The sequence below is a fragment of the Amblyraja radiata genome, chromosome 8 (genome assembly GCF_010909765.2).
Source record: "Amblyraja radiata isolate CabotCenter1 chromosome 8, sAmbRad1.1.pri, whole genome shotgun sequence".
Classification (NCBI taxonomy): domain Eukaryota; kingdom Metazoa; phylum Chordata; class Chondrichthyes; order Rajiformes; family Rajidae; genus Amblyraja; species Amblyraja radiata.
Genome location: NC_045963.1, coordinates 18,819,818 through 18,839,381, shown reverse-complemented (window position 1 = coordinate 18,839,381; position 19,564 = coordinate 18,819,818). Strand labels below are relative to the sequence as shown.

The following is a 19,564-nucleotide window of genomic DNA, read 5'->3' as shown; positions in this document are numbered from 1 at the left end:
GAGTTAAGGGAGGAGGTATAAGGACATGTTGCATCTCCTGTGATTGCAGGGGAAAGTTCCTGGGGAGGGGGTGGTTTGGGTGGGAAGGGATGAGTGAACCAGGGAGTTACGGAGGGAATGATCTCTGTGAAAAGCAGAAAGAGGCGGAGATGGGAAGATCCCGTTGGAGGTGGCTGAAATGTCGGAGGATGACATGCTGTATGCGACGGCTGAAAGGGTAAAAGGCGAGGACTTGGAGGACTCTGTCCCTGTTGCGATTGGAAGGAGGGGGAGCCAGAGTGGAACTGTGGGCTTTAAGGCCTTTCTGGTGGAGGATGGAGGTGTAGTGAGACTGAACGTTCATAGCAAATATGAGGAAACAGGGGCCTGGAAACCGAAAGTCATTAAAGAGTCAAAGGGCATGTGAGGTGTCTTGGACGTCAATGGGAATGGATTGGACCAGGGAGGATAGGATGCAGTTCCTCATTGTTATTACTTGCCATGCTTTGTCTCACCCCACCTCTCTTTTCCCACTTTCTCACCGACACCATCAACCTGAAGAAGGGTCCCAACCAAAAAGTCGTCTGACTATTCCCTCCACATTGCTGCCTTACCTGCTGAGTTTCTCTAGGATTGAACCTGGATGGTTGGAACTTTGAAACAGCTTCACTTCCTGCAGTGCCAACCCTAAAATGAAGGGACGATGGCTAGCAGCTGAGTTAATACACACTATCCTTTCACCATGGCACGGAGCTTAAATCCAATTCAGATTTAATTTTAAAAAATCCTTTTCTGTTGCTCAGCTGAATTTTTACTCATTGGGATAGTTTTGGTAAATGCAGACCATAAATCTACCAAAATGGCAATATTAAATTCATAAATATATGATCAGCTGATTCAGAAAAGAGAAGACATGTTTAAAAGGAATTGCATCTATGTGTTCTTTCTCTGACTCGCATATTCCATACTGACATTAGTAGATTTTCATGTCGTGACAAATTTCAGTTCAATATAGTTTAGAACTGGTGGAGGTTCAGGTGCAGCTTAATGATACAAAGTGCTGGAGTAAGTGGAGTAATGCAGCATCTCTGGAGAACATGGATAGGTGACGCTTTGGGTCGGGACTCTTCTTCAGTCTGAAAGTGTCACCAATCCGTTCTCTCCAGAGATACTGCCTGACCACTGAGTTACTCCAGCACTTTGTATCTTTTTTCCAGTAAACCAGCACCTGCAGTTCCTTGTATCTTCATTTTTATGATAATATGCATGACTTTTAGGTAGACATGTGCATAATTATTCACATTTCCAAACAGTGTTTGTCTGTTTTTTGAAAACGAAATAAAGTTAAAAGGAAAGCAGCACAGGGAATGTGATGTGAAGAAAGAGCAATAACTAAAGTCTTCACAAATATTTAAAAGGAACTTCAGCTTGGTTGAAAGATAATATGTGGTGTAAAAATATCCAACTTCAGGTACAGATAAAGCTGATATATGATGGAATCGTATAAGCATTTGACTGGCTGGATCCTTTTGATATTACATAAAGTCCTGTGAGAAACATTATTCTTCCTGTTACTCCAAAATTTAAGCTATTGGACAGTAGTAACAGTGTTTGCTAAAAGCATGCAGCTTAAGACATTGTGCTAAAAATGAGATTCAGAGCCTTAAGTAAAAAAGGTATTTGCAATTGAAGTCCAATCATATCAGATGGTAAAAATCTGATTCTCAGCTGCACTGGAGCCTATTATCAAACAAATCACAAGAATAAACCTCTGCTAATAATAATCAAGTAAAAAGTAATAGTACATGAACACTGTCCTTATATGCCTGGTGTGCTCCAAATTCTTTATGTGTTCCAGCTAACAGCTACAACAAAGACAATCCCATGGTTCAAATTCCTAGGAACAAATCAGAATGTGCTTGCTCTAGAATTGGTGACGTTAGAGCAACCCCATGACTTGTTTAGGTAAGAAATATTTGCTTGAGAAAATTCCTTTAAACCTTTAAAAAAAATCTATCTTTTTCAAATCACATTTCCATTCTACACAGCATCCAAGAATAAAATTACATTCCTTTTTGGTAGTTAGAATGCTGTCCAGAAAACTGTCTAAAACTGCCATCTATTTCCATTGGGAGATTCAGGCACCTGATTAAATGTTCACTTGAAATCCAGCAACACTGATATTTTGTTGCTTATTTTTCTTTTCCAGAAAGTACCAAGAACAAATTACTTAATTTACAAACAAGTTGGTCATAGTATTTTTGGAGTACAATCAAAAAGAAAATACTATTAAATATTTATAAATGTAGTCTTGTTCATTAACATTAACAAAAATTTGACAAGGACTAATTAAAACAAAAACCTATTTTCAAAATAAGACACAAAAGAAGTGGATTAAAAATTCCTTTGAAGCCAAGACCATTTAAGTTGAAAGAAGCAAGTCCCAATTTTGCAAGACCATTTATGTATTTTCATTAAATTTATGGATTATCATCAGGGCACATGGTATTGGCGGTAGAGTGCTGACATGGATAGAGAAGTGGTTGGCAGACAGGAAACAAAGAGTAGGGATTAACGGGAAGTACAATGGGATCTGGGGGTCCTTGTACATCAGTCTATGAAAGTAAGCATGCAGGTACAGCAGGCAGTGAAGAAAGCGAATGGCATGTTGGCCTTTATAACAAGAGGAATCGAATATAGGAGCAAAGAGGTCCTTCTGCAGTTGTACAGAGCCCTAATGAGATCACACCTGGAGTATTGTGTGCAGTTTTGGTCCCCTAATTTGAGGAAGGACATTCTTGCTATTGAGGGAGTGAAGCGTAGGTTTACAAGGTTAATTCCCGGGATGGCGGGATTGTCATATGCTGAGAGAATGGAGCAGCTGGGCTTGTACACTCTGGAATTTAGAATGATGAGAGGATATCTCATTGAAATATATAAGATTGTTAAGGGTTTGGACACGCTAGAGATAGGAAACATGTTCCCGATGTTGGGGGAGTCCCGAACCAGGGGCCACAGTTTAAGAATAAGGAGTAAGCCATTTAGAACGGAGACGAGGAAACACTTTTTCTCACAGAGAATGGTGAGTCTGTGGAATTTTCTGCCTCAGAGGTCGGTGGAGGCAGGTTTTCTGTATGTTTTCAAGAGAGAGCTAGATAGGGCTTTTAAAAACAGCGGAGTCAGGGGATATGGGGAGAAGGCAGGAACGGGGTACTGATTGGGGATGATCAGCCATGATCACATTGAATGGCGGTGCTGGCTCGAAGGGCCTACTCCTGCACCTATTGTCTATTGTCTATTGTCTATCATTCAATTACTCCATCGGCAATGTGAACTTAATATAATCATATGTATTTAAATAGGTTTCGTTTTTCCTATTTATTCTCTAAACTCTTCTTAAGCAATTTAAAAACTAAGATTCACAAAATTATAATGAAATCATTTTCAAATACCACACAAAATGGTTCAAATAGCAACATAAATCAAAATGTTTACTTTTTGCTCATGCCAACTCCCCACAACTAACTAAAAAATGCCCATTATTTTGATCACAAAGCTCAAAAAAGCTCAAACTTCTAAAAATGTGAACTGATAAAACTTACTGGTTCTGTAAGAGTTGCATCTTTTTCCAAAAACTGTACCACACAATATGCCAACTAGAAAAGAAACAAGAGATAACAATTGATTATTAATCAATTATAGACACAATTATTAATTTGCATTCATAATTAGCATAATGATGCTAGTTCTTGGATAATAGCATAATTACCCTTCTGTGTATCATAAAATAGAAAAGCAGAAATTTAAAATGTTATTCTGCAAAGATAATTACTTAGAAGCTAAATAATGCAAGCTCAACAGTGGCACTGGTGTCAGTCAATGATGCCTCCACAAATATAACGAGTAATTTGTCAATATTCTGATTTGATCAATATATGAAAACAGTCAAAGAGGCAATGATTTTATTTAATTAATTTTAATTGGCTTGAAAAAAATGTTTTCAAAGTACAGGTAGTTCTGGTATAACGAGATAAATGATTCCTAAGAAAGCTCGTGTTATAGAAATGAGTGATGTAATGGCAAATTTCCGACTATTCCAGTGTCCTCTTTTCCATTTCCATTACTACACAGGTAAGTAGGAGTGATCTTACGCAGACCAAATAGAACAGATCTTCCAGTCGTTATTTCCAGTTTAATTGGTTGTTTATTGAAGTAGTTGTACAAACAAAGAGATGACCGTACCAGGTTTTCCTTATTCTCCATACAAGTTGTAGCTAGATGTTCTCCCCGGTCTGGTGAGAACTGTATGCTCTCCCTCCCTGTACCCTACACATTTCAGGATGATTTGGGTTGCACACATCACAAGTCAAACAACTCTTGCAGTCTCTGCTCATGTGTCCGATCTTCAAACATCCAAAACAGACTCCCTTCTCCATTAAGAAGTCTATCTTTTCTCTGTGCCCCTTCTTCCTGATCTGTAGAGACCACCCCAATGTGTGACCACTTTTATTACAGAACAAACAAGAACCTTGAATATTGGTAGTAGATACATTTCTTCTCATTCCACTTGTTGTCAGATTTTCTTGCACAGCTGTTTCTACAGGTATTACAAAACTGCTTCCCCTTGGCCTTTCCCTTTGAACAGTTCCTTTTCTCATATAAGAGTTCATCCCATCAGATACTCTGGAGTGGTGTCTTATTCCTTATGCCAGCTCAGTCTCTCTTTTCAATTGTTCTCCCTTTCTTACCTATTATTCTTGGCAGCAACCCGTTTCAAGAGAGCAACCCTTTCTGTCTGAGTTTTTATGCGAGCAGAGGCCTTGGAAGATGCACATGATGAAGAACTAGATTTGTGGTTTAATTTTGGTTTAGAGACATTTGAAACATTGTCATCGGGTCCAATTTCTTCTGTTTACAACACTGTTGTATGGCACTTTCAGCTATGGAGTGTGTAGTTTGCTGTCCAACATTAGGTAACCACACCTTTACATCTTGTATAAAACCATTAAAAGTTTCCATTCTTTGTTGAAACCACTGATTTTGCCTTTCAAGCTCCTTTTCAGGCAGTGGTACCTTCACCAATGACTCGTGGTTTTCTCTGACCATCACAGAGCTTGATTAATTGAACCAGGTTAGATTGTACTTCATTTGGATTTTCCTCTGATTTCATGAGCTTTCAGCTTGTTAACTTGTTAGCTCGTTTACATATCCAGTTTCTTGTCGTCTGACACATTACCATGAACAATTCTCAGCCTTTGTCAGTGTGTTTACTAACCCTTCTTTCCTTTTCAGAATCCTTTCCAACATCGCCATCTTGTGACTGAGTTTTAGACATACTTGTTCACTATCCCTTTAAGACTCGTTGACGTAAAGCCGTATGCCGACAGCACAATATTTCAAACAACTGATATTGTGCTGATTCTCAAGGTCACTTCTTAATTCCTCATTTTAGTAGCCATTTTCCAATACAGCTTATCATATGTAGCTTCTCCAATTAAGCTTAATGCTGTACGTACTCACTCTCCCTGCGCATTGGCTTTCGGGGTTTCCAATCTCTGTTAGTCAGATTAGCGCAGGTGGCGACCTTGTCCAGTTGATCAAGAATGGCGGCGTCAGGTGTGTGAAATAAAACAATCCGTGTTCCCAAGTTTTCACAAGCTCCAGTTTCACTCATAGAGCTAGTTCTCACTTAATTGTAACCTCTTTTCCGTTGCCATTACTACACAGGTAAGTAGGAGTGGTCTTACGCAGACCAAATAGAACAGATCGTCCCGTCGTTATTTCCAGTTGTTTATTGAAGTAGTTGTACAAACAAAGAGATGGACATACCAGGTTTTCCTTATTCTACATACAAGTTGTAGCTGGCAAATCTCCCCGGTCTGGTGAGAACTGTATGCTCTCCCTCCCTGTGCCTGTCACTTCCTGTCCCCTATGCCCATATATATATGCCACTCTGTGCATCTAATAGTCAATTGTCCAAAATAATACTGGAATACACGGATATATCCAGTCAAAAATAATATAATATCCCAACAGTAGCTAGCCTGAACATAAATGGCTCCTACAAGTGTTATGAAGATCATTGTGCCAATGGAGGGAAAGGGGGTTCAGGATAAGAGAGCTTCAGACTTGCAATAACTAAGTTACATAGGATTTTCAAAATACAAAGTTATTTTTGATACCAATATGTTTAGTATCGTTACTGCAAGCTAAAAATACCAAATGCTGTATGTTACATTGTTTAGCAGAGAACAATGTTGTTCCTTTGTTTAAGATGGGAAGTAGAGATAATCTAGGAATAACCTATGGTAGAGAAGCTATAGGAGAGGATTTACTGGCCTTCGGAAGAGATGGGGACAATCAGCATGTCTCTAAGATTTCTATGTTCTAATCTTGTTACTGTTATCCAAATGTGCTGCTATTTCATCTTTTATGATTGACCAGCATCTTCCCCACCACCGATGTCAGGTCTAATAAAAACCTTTGAATACTTTGAATTCTACAGAATCTATATTCTATAGATTCAGGATCAGTTCCATTGGATTGGAGGGTAGCTAATGTTATCCCACTTGTTAAGAAAGGCGGGAGAGACAAAACAGTAAATTATAGACCAGTTAGCCTGACATCGGTGGTGGGGAAGATGCTGGTCAATCATAAAAGATGAAATAGCAGCACATTTGGATAGCAGTAACAAGTCAGCATGGATTTACGAAGGAGAAATCATGCTTGACTAATCTTCTGGAATTTTTTGAGGATGTAACGAGGAAAATGGACAAGGGAGAGCCAGTGGATGTAGTGTACCTGGACTTTCAGAAAGCCATTTGATAAGGTCCCACATAGGAGATTAGTGGGCAAAATTAGGGCACATGGTATTGGGGAGTGCTGACATGGATAGAAAATTGGTTGGCAGACAGGAAACAAAGAGTAGGGATTAACGGGTCCCTTTCAGAATGGCAGGCAGTGACTAGTGGGGTACCGCAAGGCTCGGTGCTGGGACCACAGCTATTTACAATATACATTAATGATTTAGATGAAGGGATTCAAAGTAACATTAGTAAATTTGCAGATGATACAAAGTTGGGTGACAGTGTGAACTGTGAGGAGGATGCTATGAGAACGCAGGGTGACTTGGACAGGTTGGGTGAGTGGGCAGTTGCATGGCAGATGCAGTTTAATGGGGATAAATGTGAGATTATCTAGTTTGGTAGTCAAAACAGGAAGGCAAATTATTATCTAAATGGTGTCAAGTTGGGAAAAGAGGAAGTACAATGGGATCTGGGGGTCCTTGTTCATCAGTCAATGAAAGTAAGCATGCAGGTACAGCAGGCAGTGAAGAAAGCGAATGGCATGTTGGCCTTCATATAGTATAGGAGGAAAGAGGTCCTTCTGCAGTTGTACAGTGCTCTAGTGAGACCACACCTGGAGTATTGTGTGCAGTTTTGGTTTCCAAATTTGGGAAGGACATTCTTGCTAATGAGGGAGTGCAGCGTAGGTTCACAAGGTTAATTCCCGGGATGGCGGGACTGTCATATGTTGAGAGAATGGAGTGGTTGGGCTTGTATACTCTGGAATTTAGAAGGATGAGAGGGGATCATATTGAAACATATAAGATTATGAAGGGTTTGGACATGCTAGAGGCAGGAAACACGTTTCCGATGTTGGGGGAGTCCAGAACCAGGGGCCACAGTTTAAGAATAAGGCGTAAGCCATTTAGAACAGAGATGAGGAAACACTTTTTTTACACAGTTGTGAGTCTGTGGAATTCTCTGTCTCAGTGGTGGCCGGTTATCTGGATACTTTCAAGAGAGATAATCTCACATTTATCCCCATTAAACATAGGGGATATGAGGGGGAAGGCAGGAACAGGGTACTGATTGTGGATGATCAGCCATGATCACATTGAATGGCGGCTCGAGGGGCCGAATAGCCTACTCCTGCAACTATTGTGTAATGTCTATTTTCAGTTTAGTTTATTGTCATGTATACTGAGATACAGTGAATGTGCCAGGACATGCCTTGGCAACTTGCCTGAGTTTTTTTGAGTAGGTGGTGATTGATGAGGGTAGAGCAATAGATGTCACCAACATGGATTTTAGTAAGGTTTTTGAAAATGTCTCTTATGGTCGGCTCATCAAGAAATTTGACAAATTGACGAACACAGTGAGGCAGGCTGGGGCAGAAAATGCAAACGGATGTAGCACAGAGGAAATCTAGTTAGTAAAAGCCATTAAAAGGTCTTTATTTGAATGAATGATTAATTTAAAAAAGAGCTGAATGCTCTTGTTTTGCTCCTATTTTCCTTTGCAACCTAATGTAAACAAGTCAAAAATGATACAGCACCCTCTATGGGTGATCTGAAATCTGTGACACAGCCATTTGCTATATCAGTTTGAAGAAAATATCATTCAGAATATTTAGATGCAGAAAGAAAAACAAAGGTATGGAAAGAACCGCTAGAACAAGGTTGGGAAGGAACAAAGAAAAATCTAACAATCATTAAAATCCAAAGGAACAACTTGACACATTTGTAAATGTTATGTTTAAGCAATTGTTAGTTATCATAGTTTAGTAAATTGTTTAACAAATATTGACAAAATGTCAGTAAATATTTACCAACAATGGCATAGACAATTATTGTAGAAACAGTGTTTCCACACTGTATGACTATGACATCCAAAACAGTTTCTGATAGGTGTAGTCGGTACCGAATCACACAGGAGCAACAACTACACAGTGTTCAAGAGTGTTTAACTGTCATATGCATGAAAATCGGAACAATTACATTTTTACTCGCTGCAGCTTTACAGGCACATTCAATTTACTTAATTGCATTAAATGCATTTCAGTGCAATGTTTCACCATGGGATACTATTATCACTGCTAAGGGCCATTTGAACAACAAAGTCCTGATCTGCATATTTAAAATTGAACATTTATTTTTGATTTACATACTGATAATGATTACTGCTACTTCCACAACAAAACCTGGTCCATCCACAATATGTTCATTGTAAAGCCTTTCATAATCGTCTTTTTGAGACCCCATACCAACCATGGTCTATTCAGCAACAGTTAAGGACAGTTTCATTTTGCTGATTCAATGACAAAATAAGCTAGATTGAATCTCTTTAAACAATTTAATTCATTGCACTAGCACAACATTTGTATTGAGTTTGTTCATAATAACTAAAATAAACCTCAGTGGAATCATTTTAATAATTACATGTTTGAAACAGCACCATTCAAGTTTCTAAAATACAAATTTTCAGATCTGCCCATGGTCATTTTAATATGAACTCGCAAGAGAGTAATCACTTTACAACTCATATACATTAGCAGATTTCTCAAGGCCTTTACATGGCAGATTCAATGACCTTTTTTTTTTTGCATTTCTGTGATAATGTGCTTTGCTCCTAAGGCATGATTTATAGCATAAACCACACTAGCTGCTGAAATAAATTTAAACAATAAGCAGCTATTTAAAATTAATTAGTTAAACATACCTGCATAACATAATTATATCTAAGTATTCCTTGGAGGATTTCACAGTTCATAAATGTTAATTTTTTTTAAATAGCTTGTTTATAATACTGAAGCAAAAACTAGCAATTAGTTTGTAAAGGCAATTCATATTTTTTTAATCACCCCTTCATAAAAAGGTTTTGACAAGAGAAACAATAGAGATAAAGCAATAACAAGACAAATCCAATAAGTGACAACCCCAGCTTCAGACTCATGGTTAGAAATAAATGTGAGGAAATGCCTTAGAAACAGGCTCAATGCCAGCAAAATCCTGGGTGGTCATAGTGGACCATGGACAAAGGTAAATGCACGAAGTTGATAAAATACATGAGCTCCATTCTCCTTACAACGGCAATAAAGGAGGGAAGGGGGGGGGGGGGGGGGAAGGAGAGCTGGATGCGAAGCAAGGATGGAGGAAGGGGTGAGAGGAGAGCTGCATGAGCGGAGGTAAGGGCAGCTGCATGAACGGAGGGGAGGGAAGCAAGAGAGGATAATGGAGAAAAGCAGCAGGAAGGTTAAAGAATCAAATGAATAGTGACATGATCGAGAACAAGGAGAGAATTATGAGAATGAAGAGAGCAAAATCTCTGTCCAACTGAAGCAATAATTTTTTTTAAAATAAAGGCAAACATCCCTGTATAGTTTTAGATTACTTTCTATATTTGTGCGCCAGCTTTATAATCTGTGCATATAGACACATAAATGTATCGTTAAAAACAAAAGTCAGAGAACAGATCCCTGGCGGATATCCTTATTTTCCTATGGGCCTGTCCCACGTAGGCGACTCTTTAGGCATTTGCCAGGGACTAGTTTTAGTGGAATTCACCTACAACACATGGCGACAACCTACGACAGAAAAAATTGTCGCTACGGTCGCCGAAAATATTTCAACATGTTAAAAATTTTTGCTGCAGTGGCCTGTAGTCGCCCCAAAAAAATCGCCTAAGTGGGACAGGCCATACTCTACTTCTCACCCATTTACTAACCCAAACCAAAGGATACCCATCAACTCCATTACTTGTTTTTTCCTCTTTACCTAAACTCACCCATGCATCATGTAATGATGCCTTTGGCTTTGGGTATTCTGAATTCTCATTCAAAATAACATTTTAACAATTAGATCGCTTTCTTTTGCGTTAATTAATTTGAATTTAATCTATCATTATTTTAACATTTGCTACAAATGAAATCAAATTTAACTGGAATAACATTCATCATGTATGTGTACCATATAAAATGCATCCCAAAGTAGTTTAAGATTACTTTCTACCTTCTGAAAATTAAGTACACAAGGTCTTTGAAGTATCATGCTGGTGCCTTTGGTCATCCTGTGCATCATCCTCAGCCATTAGGGTTCAGGTTAAGTAGATAAGTCTAGCTTTCTGTCTATCAGCTACAGATTTCAAGATATGGGCCTGGATTTAGTCAAGTGGTGCCTGCTACCTACTCTCAGTGCTTGGATGCCCAATAGGTTCACACTTACCAAACTCATAATGAGCCTTGCATTTAGAAGTGTTCAAAAACAATTAAAAGTCAAATGTCTTTTTAAAAGTTACAAAGTATTGCAATCCAAAGCTCCCTTCTACCATTTGCTTCAGTCCTCCTTTTATGTCCCTCTGTCTCCTTGCATTGGTTCCCATCCCCCTGCCCTGTGAGCTTAAATATGACCTTTCCTACACTCTCATTTCCCGTTAGCTGCAGATACGCGTCCACATTGTTGAATCCACCCGCCACTTTGTAGTTTAAACCCACCCGTGTAGCACTAGCAAACCTCCCTGCCAATTAAGGTGCAACCCATCCCTTTTGTACAAGTCACCCCTGCCCCAGAAGAGATTCCAGTGATCTAGAAATCTAAATCCCTGCCCCCTGCGAGAGATACAGAGCGGAAACAACTTTTTTACCAAAGCTAATTAACTTACAAATCTTTACGTCTTTGGAATGGGGGGGGAGCCAGAACACCCAGAGAAAACCCACGCGGTCACAGGAAGAATGTACAAACTCCATACAGACAACACCCGTAGTCAGTTGGAACCCGGGTCTCTGGCATTGTAACTCTACTGCTGTGCCGGCCCAAATCTAACTGTCTACCCTATGTCAACTGCTCATAATTTTATAAACTTTGTTCAGGTTTAAATTCTAACATGGCCCAGGCAGATCTACCAGTGCAAATGTTGCAGAATCTAGGCAAAACATGCTAAATGGCACTAACTATTTTGCCAGCTGGAAGCATTCAGCAAGTATGATACTCTTGCATATATTGAATTCATAACTTGTTGGTACTTAGGCAAGTGAATGCCAGCTGTTTGCCAGGGGATTGTTGTCAAAACCTAGCAAGAATGTATCCCTTGTACAGTTTATCAGCCTAGCACCATCTTTCACATCAAATAAAAGGCTCAAATGCCACTACGAATAATAAAATTGTCATTCTAGTCATCTTACTAAAAATACATCAGTAAATTTGGGCATAAAATTCCAAAGTCATGTGGAATTGTGAAACACTGGCTTACCAGTGCGTCACAAATAGGTGACTCAATAAATGCACTTGGAAATAAATGCTCATTTCTGACCAATGCCAATATCATGAACAGATGCATGTCAGAACTGTTTAGAAATCATTTAAATCTCTGCAATACTTTAACAACAGAAAGTGAAGTAGGGTGAACAGATGAAACCACAGCAAAATGAGCCTGCAGAATAGATTTGGTATGTTACAAAATAAATTAAAAACCATGAAATACCTGTGCGTGAAATAGAGCTAAACCTTTAGCAGTGTGAAGAGGAATAAGAACCTTCATAAGAAATTGTTTATGTTCTGCTTTCAGTGGCAGTGCAAATCCATTAATAATACTGAAAAAGAAATATAGAAATTATTTTGTTAATGTGGAAAAACAATTGCAACATACTTAATGAATCATATTAATTTAGAGCAAATTTTTTTACAACTAATACAAAAATGTATTCTGATTATGTGCAGAACCTCATATGGAGACTTTAAACAGCTTGGTCAAAGACTTGTGTTATAACATGTGCCTTAATGGAAAAAAGCAGTAGAGATGAGGAGATTTAATACAGGAACTTCAGACCTGCTGACCTGGCTTCTTCTTATGTATGGCGTGCACAGCCTAAAGTTGTAGGATAACTTGTTCTATTTGATCTTATTTGATTGTGCACGCCGGGTTGATTGCATTCGTTGAAACAGGACGGACCATGTGAAGGTTGCAATCTCCCACCCCGTCTTGGCTGATGTTATATTGTCAAGAGGTTTTTGGTTGAAGGTGTGGAAGAGCAAAGCATTGGAGGGATTTGAAAATAAGGATGAGAAAAATCATTACTATCAATCTGAAGAAAGTTTGTGACCCAAAACTCAGCAGGTCAGGCAGCATCTTTGGAGAACATGGATAGATGACATTTTGGGTCGGTTCCCTTCTTCAGACTTTGATCACTGGTGCACTGGTGAACATGGGCACAGTTACATGACAATAAGAGATGGAAATAGGGGGGTGGGTCTTTGAAATAAAGCAAATATTTGGTTCAAAGACGTTGGGGTTAAATACATTGCTGGGGAATAAGATAGAGTTAGGGGCTGGAGAACAATTTATGCAGGGACCAAGCAATGGCTTTGATTTTTTTCTGTGATATAGTCATTGAAAAATTATACATTCATGATTATTAAGTTAGACTGGATCTCTGTCAATTTAAAGTATGTGGTGGGATCAAGTGGTAGTTGTCGGGTAGTAGCACACAATTGGGGTAGGGTTAGGTGGTGTGTGAAGACAAGCTTGTCCTCAACGATGATGTTGCCGCTGTAAAATGCGCATGTTTCTTGGCATCCATATCACCAGGAACCTAACCTGGCCTTTTCACATTGATGTCAAGAAGGAGCATCAGTGTATTTATTTTGATAGGTATCTGAGAAGATTCAGCATGTCCACAATGATTCGCTAGAACATGTACAGATGCATGCTGTGAAGTATTTTGATGAGATGCATCTCAGCCTAGTACGGCAACTGTGCTGCTCCTGATCGCCTGAATCTGCACTGCACAGGCTCATTACTTCCTTTCATCCAGTACATCTTCACTGTCTGTTGCATCAGGAATACTGAAAGTATCGTCCAGGATATCTGTCATTCTGGCCATTCCCTTTTCTTTCTATCTTCTGCGAGAGGATGCAGGAGCTTAAAAGTTAATTGTCCAGACTAACGAATAGCTTCTGTCCCACATTTATCCAACCACCTCTTTCAAACCCTACTTCCAGAGGTGCTGCCATGTGCTCTTACACTTAACTTTACCTCACTCGGTTTTTCTGTTATTCCACTTCAGTTTTTTTTTGTACCAGTTCAGTTATTCTACAATCTTTGCTGCATTCTGCTGTTTCGTGATTTTTTAAAAATTGTTGTATCTACTAACATTGGCATGCATAATGTGTATGCTGTGAGCTTCATATGAACAAGGAATTTCACTGAATGGTGGAAATGACAATAAAGTAATCTGAATTTGTGTCCTGTTATCACTTGCTGAAATAATAGATTCCAACATTTTCCCTCTAATTGGTCTATTTTTTTCTCTCCTTCCTCTCTTAAACAGTTATTTTTAAATTAGTTGTCATCAATTTTATTTAAAATTCTCAAAACCTATCGTTGCCACTTTCTAAAATTCCAATTTCTATTATCATATCCTTCAAACCCTAGATTGCAGGACATCAGCACCATCAGAGATTTATTAGATTTCAATTAAACTAATGCTAATTTCTTTCATGATTTTATTCATGCTTGACTGGCTGTTCACAATTATTTCTTGGACATTTTTTTTAACTCTTCCGTCTTGTTAAAAGAATGTTAGATGCCATTTCCTTATGGTCTCTCCTATTCAGTCTGCTAACCATTTCCTTTTTACATATGCGCAGAATTTTTTTCTCGCAGTGAATGGGGGAAGCTGGATCGGTAAATATTTCCAAAATGCAGATGGATATATTTGGAAACATTGTTGAGGTTTTTTTCCCCCTATGATCTAACATTATCTTTAACCCCTTTAAATAACTGCAGCTAATTCACTTGTAGGGATTTACATTTATTGTAAACTACAGTTCCAGTAAGTTTTCTATTGTTGTACCTTTTAATGTATACTATGGTCAACTCACATCTCTTATTTTCCTAGTTTGCTTTGCTTAAGATCCTGGTTGCAGGTTGAAATAATTCACTTCCAAACCTACTATAAAATTCCATTATAGAAGGCACATTAAGCCCACTCAACTGAAAGATTATTGATTAATCTTTGCTTATGGCAAAACATTAAAAGTCCAAATTTTTTTTTAAATGATCATCTGAACAAAACAGAAAATGCTAGGAAAACTCAGCAAGTCAGGCTAGGTCTAAAGAGGATCACAGGCAATCTTTCCTCGACCACCTGTAATCTCAAGAGGTAAATCAGCAACCTGATACAAAACAGCATATCTCACCTTCCCAATATCTCCAGCAGTTCCGCAACTCCATTAAAGTGATCAGTTTCATATATAAACCTGTAGAAATTATTTTTAGACAGCATAAATTTACATCATCCAAAGAAACCACAATTGGATATATAACATCATGTTTTTATTTAATATTTTTAACAAATAATCTAATGCTCTTAAAGTTTCTATTTACATGTTCGGCTCTTCCAAATGAATAACATTTAACATAGATTTTGACTAGCAATTTGTTCAGTATCATCAGTAACAAAGTAACTTTAACATGGCTTTTAACCTGTCAATGTAGGCAATTAAAAAGATATTTGAAATACGAGAAGAGGCTGAAGCAACCTAACTGTGTAAGAAATGCTTATCAATTCTACTGATGTGTAACTTTTTTCCTTTGTGTTAGCATGAATTTGCACGAGTATAGCACTCTGCCCCTCGAGCCTGTTTCATCAATCAATAAGATGGTAGTTGAATTGATTATACCTCAACTCTGTGACAATGTCCACCTGCAGTAACCTCCTTGCTCATCAAAAATTCATCTAACCCTGCCATAAAATTATTCCAAATTGTGGCTTCTAACTACCCGACTTACAACCCTATAGATGGGGCCACCTCATCTGCCTTAAATGTGTGGCCTTTGCTCTTAAAAACACAGCCATTAGTCCTAGATTCTCACACATAAGGAAACATCCTCTCTCTATGTCAGGATCTCTCAGAATTTTATATGTGCCATTCAAGTTCCAGCCTATTTAACTTTTCCTCTTTGGAAACCCTTTTACCGATTCAGGTAGTAGTCTAGTAAACATTTCTCTGAATTATTTCCATTCATCAAAATCCTTCCTTACAAAAGGATACCAAAACTGTAACTGTAGGTTTGTAATCAAGTGTGGATGAATCTACAGGAACACAGTTAGCATTCTGCTGACTCCATACCATACCCACCCATAATGAATTCCACTCAACCTTTTATCTTTCTCTGCATCAAATATCAGTCCTTAATGCACTTTTGTTAAAAAGCAGTCCATGCTCTAGAATCTGTGTGAAAAATGATGATAGAAGTTATCACGTACCTTTTCACACAGATTTCAGAACATGAACTGCTTTGTAACAAAAGAACATGAAATGCATAGTCCTTTCATGAATCCTCAAGCAAGGAGATCATGTTATCCTATTCACTCGACTAAAATGGCATAACTTCAAAGATATATATTTTTCTTAATTCTAGTGTATTTTGCAGGAATTATGAGCAAACCTCTGTGATGCAAATTGCTGGTCAAAAAGATGTCCAACATATGAGCTGGTAACAATAATTGGGTACGTTTTAGGCAATGTCTGGTTCTTCCTTGACATAATATTAACTTTAAAACACAATTTTTAAGGTTCAGAGCTCTTTTCCAGATGGGTTTATTCAATGGGACATTCACATTGAAGGAGACTACCTTGTGAACCAGGCAGAAATGTGCAGAAGAACACAGAGAGCTATTTGATTTCAACTTCTGATCTATGTGCAATGTTAAACAGTGGATGTTAAAATTCTTCAAAGACAGACACGAAAAGCTGGAGTAACTCAGCGGGACAGGCAGCATCTCTGGAGAGAAGGAATGGGTGACATTTCAGGTCGAGACCCTTCTTCATCTAATTCAGTTCCACCCCAGTTAACATTCTGCAAGAAGGGGTTTCATTTAACATATCACAACGTTTTAGTTTGCCAAAACCAAGGCGAGGGAACACTTTTACAAACATGGGGTTGTGAAACATTTCACTGTCTTTTTGATTGTTTTGATGGGTAAGAGTCTTTAAAAAAACCCGTAAACCCTCGTTATAATGAACCATAGGGGCAGGCCGGGGGGAGAGGTGTCCATTATTGTCAATTGTCCGCTGTAACTGAGTAAGGGAAATACTGACTAATAGAGTATCATTGTAAATGTAGCAGAAACAAAAATCTGCAGATGCTTGTTAAAACGCAAAATGACAAAGTCCTGGAGTAACTCAGCAGGTTGGACAGCATTTCTGGAAAACATGGATAGGTGGTTTCAGGTTGAGATCCTTCTGCTGACTCAGTCTGGAACTGGGCCTGGAATCCAGGCATTAATGCCTCTGGCCTCCTGAAGGCCAGGAGAGAGGCGAGGATAGGCAGTCATTGGTTGTGGCCTGCGGGCAGCCTGAGTGCAGGTAAGGGTCGGCGGTGGCAGGTGTGACCGAGAAGTGGCCGAGGAAGCTGTGTGCACTGGCAATGATGGCAGTAGGTCCAGCCTCAAAGCAGCTGGGGAAGTGGTGCGGGCTAACATCGGCAGACCAGCCAGGCGGTGAAAGTCGGTAGTTCCAGTCGGTAGCAACTTTGGTGGTTCCGACCTTAGAGAGACGGAGGAGGTGGTGAAAGTTGGCGTTGCATCTCCCAGTGGTCAGGTGCGCAGCATAATCCAGCGGTGGTGTCGACGACATGTCATACATCCATGCTCTCCAGAGATGCTCTCTGACCTGCTGAATTACTCCAGCACGTTGTCCTTCATCATTACACGTGTCCACTGAAGCCATTGCTTGCCAATTTCAATTACTTGTCAATCTCTATGGCCTCTGCAGTGTAACTAGCAGCGTCTGTCTTAAAGAGAGTGTTGTCCAAATACTAATTCGCTACAACCAAAATCTGTTATGAAGAGGTTTGCGATAAAAAGGGATTCATGTATTAAAAATTGAGAGTAATCTCTTCTTGCGTGCCTGGGCTCTTCCATCTGACACCAATGGGCAATGGATGAATAGCTTGTGTCAGCTTGCACATTTAGGGTGTCAAAGCAAGCCCAGATTTGTTTTGATTTATTGCATCGGGAGGAAACAGACGAGCCTCTGCTTTTTTTTTTATCATTCATAGCACTAGTGAAGTCAAGACATCACTGTATCTCTCACTATAGAGATTTTCACAAAATGTAGATTTCTTTGTAAACTGAGGAGACATAACAGTTTCTACCTCTAAATACTTCCATATCCCATCCTAGAATCAATCTGATGCATCCAATCAATATAACATAGCTTCAATGCTTAACTCAACATAAAATATGACAGCAAATGATTCGTACATTGCATAATCTTAATTGCTCTTGAAAGGCATATATTCGTGTAACTCGAGTGCAAGCAGCAAGGAAACTGCAATTCTCATGGGTGATTTTAGTTTGCATAATGATGCAAGGTTACTGTGGAAGAGGAATTTGTGGAACGTTTTGGGTTTTGTTTCTTTGAGCATTATATTTCAGAATCTTATTCTGAAATATTAAGGCTATTATAGATTTTGTGATGTATAATGAGCTAGGATCAACAAGAAATTAACAAGATGTTTAAGGATCCCCAAGGAAGTAGTGATTACAATGTCGTGGAATTCCAGATAAGGTTAGAGGACAAACATCCTTGGTCCAAAACCAAAGTCCTCAACTTAAATGCAGGCAATTAAATAATGTTTGAAGATAGAATTGAAGATAGAATTGTCTGGCGTGGACTACGTAAATAGGCTAATGTAGGCTGATTCATTAGATGAAGAAGCGAGGAATCCACAGTAATTTAGTAGTTTGTATTCTGAGCCTACTTATCTATAGAATAAGAGGGTTGTGGTGGAAGGATGCTATTCTGGCTGGAGGTGGTGCTCTTATAGAGTTCTGTGGTGTGATCTCTGCTGTTTGCGATACACTGAAGTCGTGGACATTGAGGAAGACTGTCAGAGGATATAACAGGATTTAGAGATATGGCCAATATACTTTAATCCAAGCTCATATGAGGTGTGGCACTCTGGGAGGTCGATTGCAAGGGAAAAGAATAGAGTTAATGAAAAGGCCCTTTACAGCATTGATATACATAGGGTTCTTGGGGTCCAAGTCCATAGCTCCCTGAGAGTGGCAACACAAATAGAGAGAGTGGTAAATAAGGTGTACGCTATGTTTGCCTTCACATGTCAAGTTATGTTGCAGCTTTATAAAACTTTGATTAAGACTCTTTTGGAGTATTGTGTGCTCCTGGTCAACCCATTACAGGAAATATGTAGAGGCTTTGTAGACAGTGCAGAAGAGATTTACCAAAATGCTGCCTGGATTAGAAGCAACTAAGTATATGGGAAGGTTGGACAAACTTGGATTGTTTTCTCTGAAGTGTCAGAGGTTGAAGGGGACAGTAGAAGTTTTTACAATTAGGGTGGACAGTCAGAACCTTATTCATCGGGTGGAAATGTCCAAGACTTTTTGACATAGCTTTACGGTCAGAGGGGGAAAGTATAAATGAAATGTGTGGGACAAGTTTTTTTATGCACATGGAGTTACTCATGCCTGCCACATGGTGCCAGGGGTGGAGGGAGGAAACATATATGATAGAGATGTTTAAGAGGCTTTCAGATAGGCACATGAATATGCAGGGAATGAATGGATATGAATCACGAGCAGGCAGGGGAGATTAGTTTAACTTAACATTATGTTTGGCACAAACATTGTGGGCCAAAAGGATTGTTCCTGTGCTGTACTATTTATTCTATGTTCATGCTAAGGGTTAGGTCAGTGGAATAGTGGTGACGGATACTTAAAGTCGTGATGGATACTTAAGCAGGTTTTATATTAAATATATTAAATTAACATCACT

The 19,564-nt window shown here is 38.9% G+C and overlaps 1 protein-coding gene across 2 annotated transcripts in view; it reads right to left on the bottom strand.

Annotated features, from left to right (window-relative positions):
- The window catches only part of ppp2r5a (protein phosphatase 2 regulatory subunit B'alpha), a 106,658-nt gene that overhangs the window by 25,565 nt on the left and 61,529 nt on the right, over positions 1-19,564 (bottom strand). For both annotated transcript variants that reach the window (XM_033025306.1, XM_033025307.1), the window contains 3 exons: positions 14,957-15,016; positions 12,240-12,348; positions 3,582-3,635 (listed from right to left, as the gene is read on the bottom strand). In XM_033025306.1, coding sequence (XP_032881197.1) covers positions 3,582-3,635; positions 12,240-12,348; positions 14,957-15,016 — 223 coding nt within the window. The remainder of the gene's footprint in view (positions 1-3,581; positions 3,636-12,239; positions 12,349-14,956; positions 15,017-19,564) is intronic.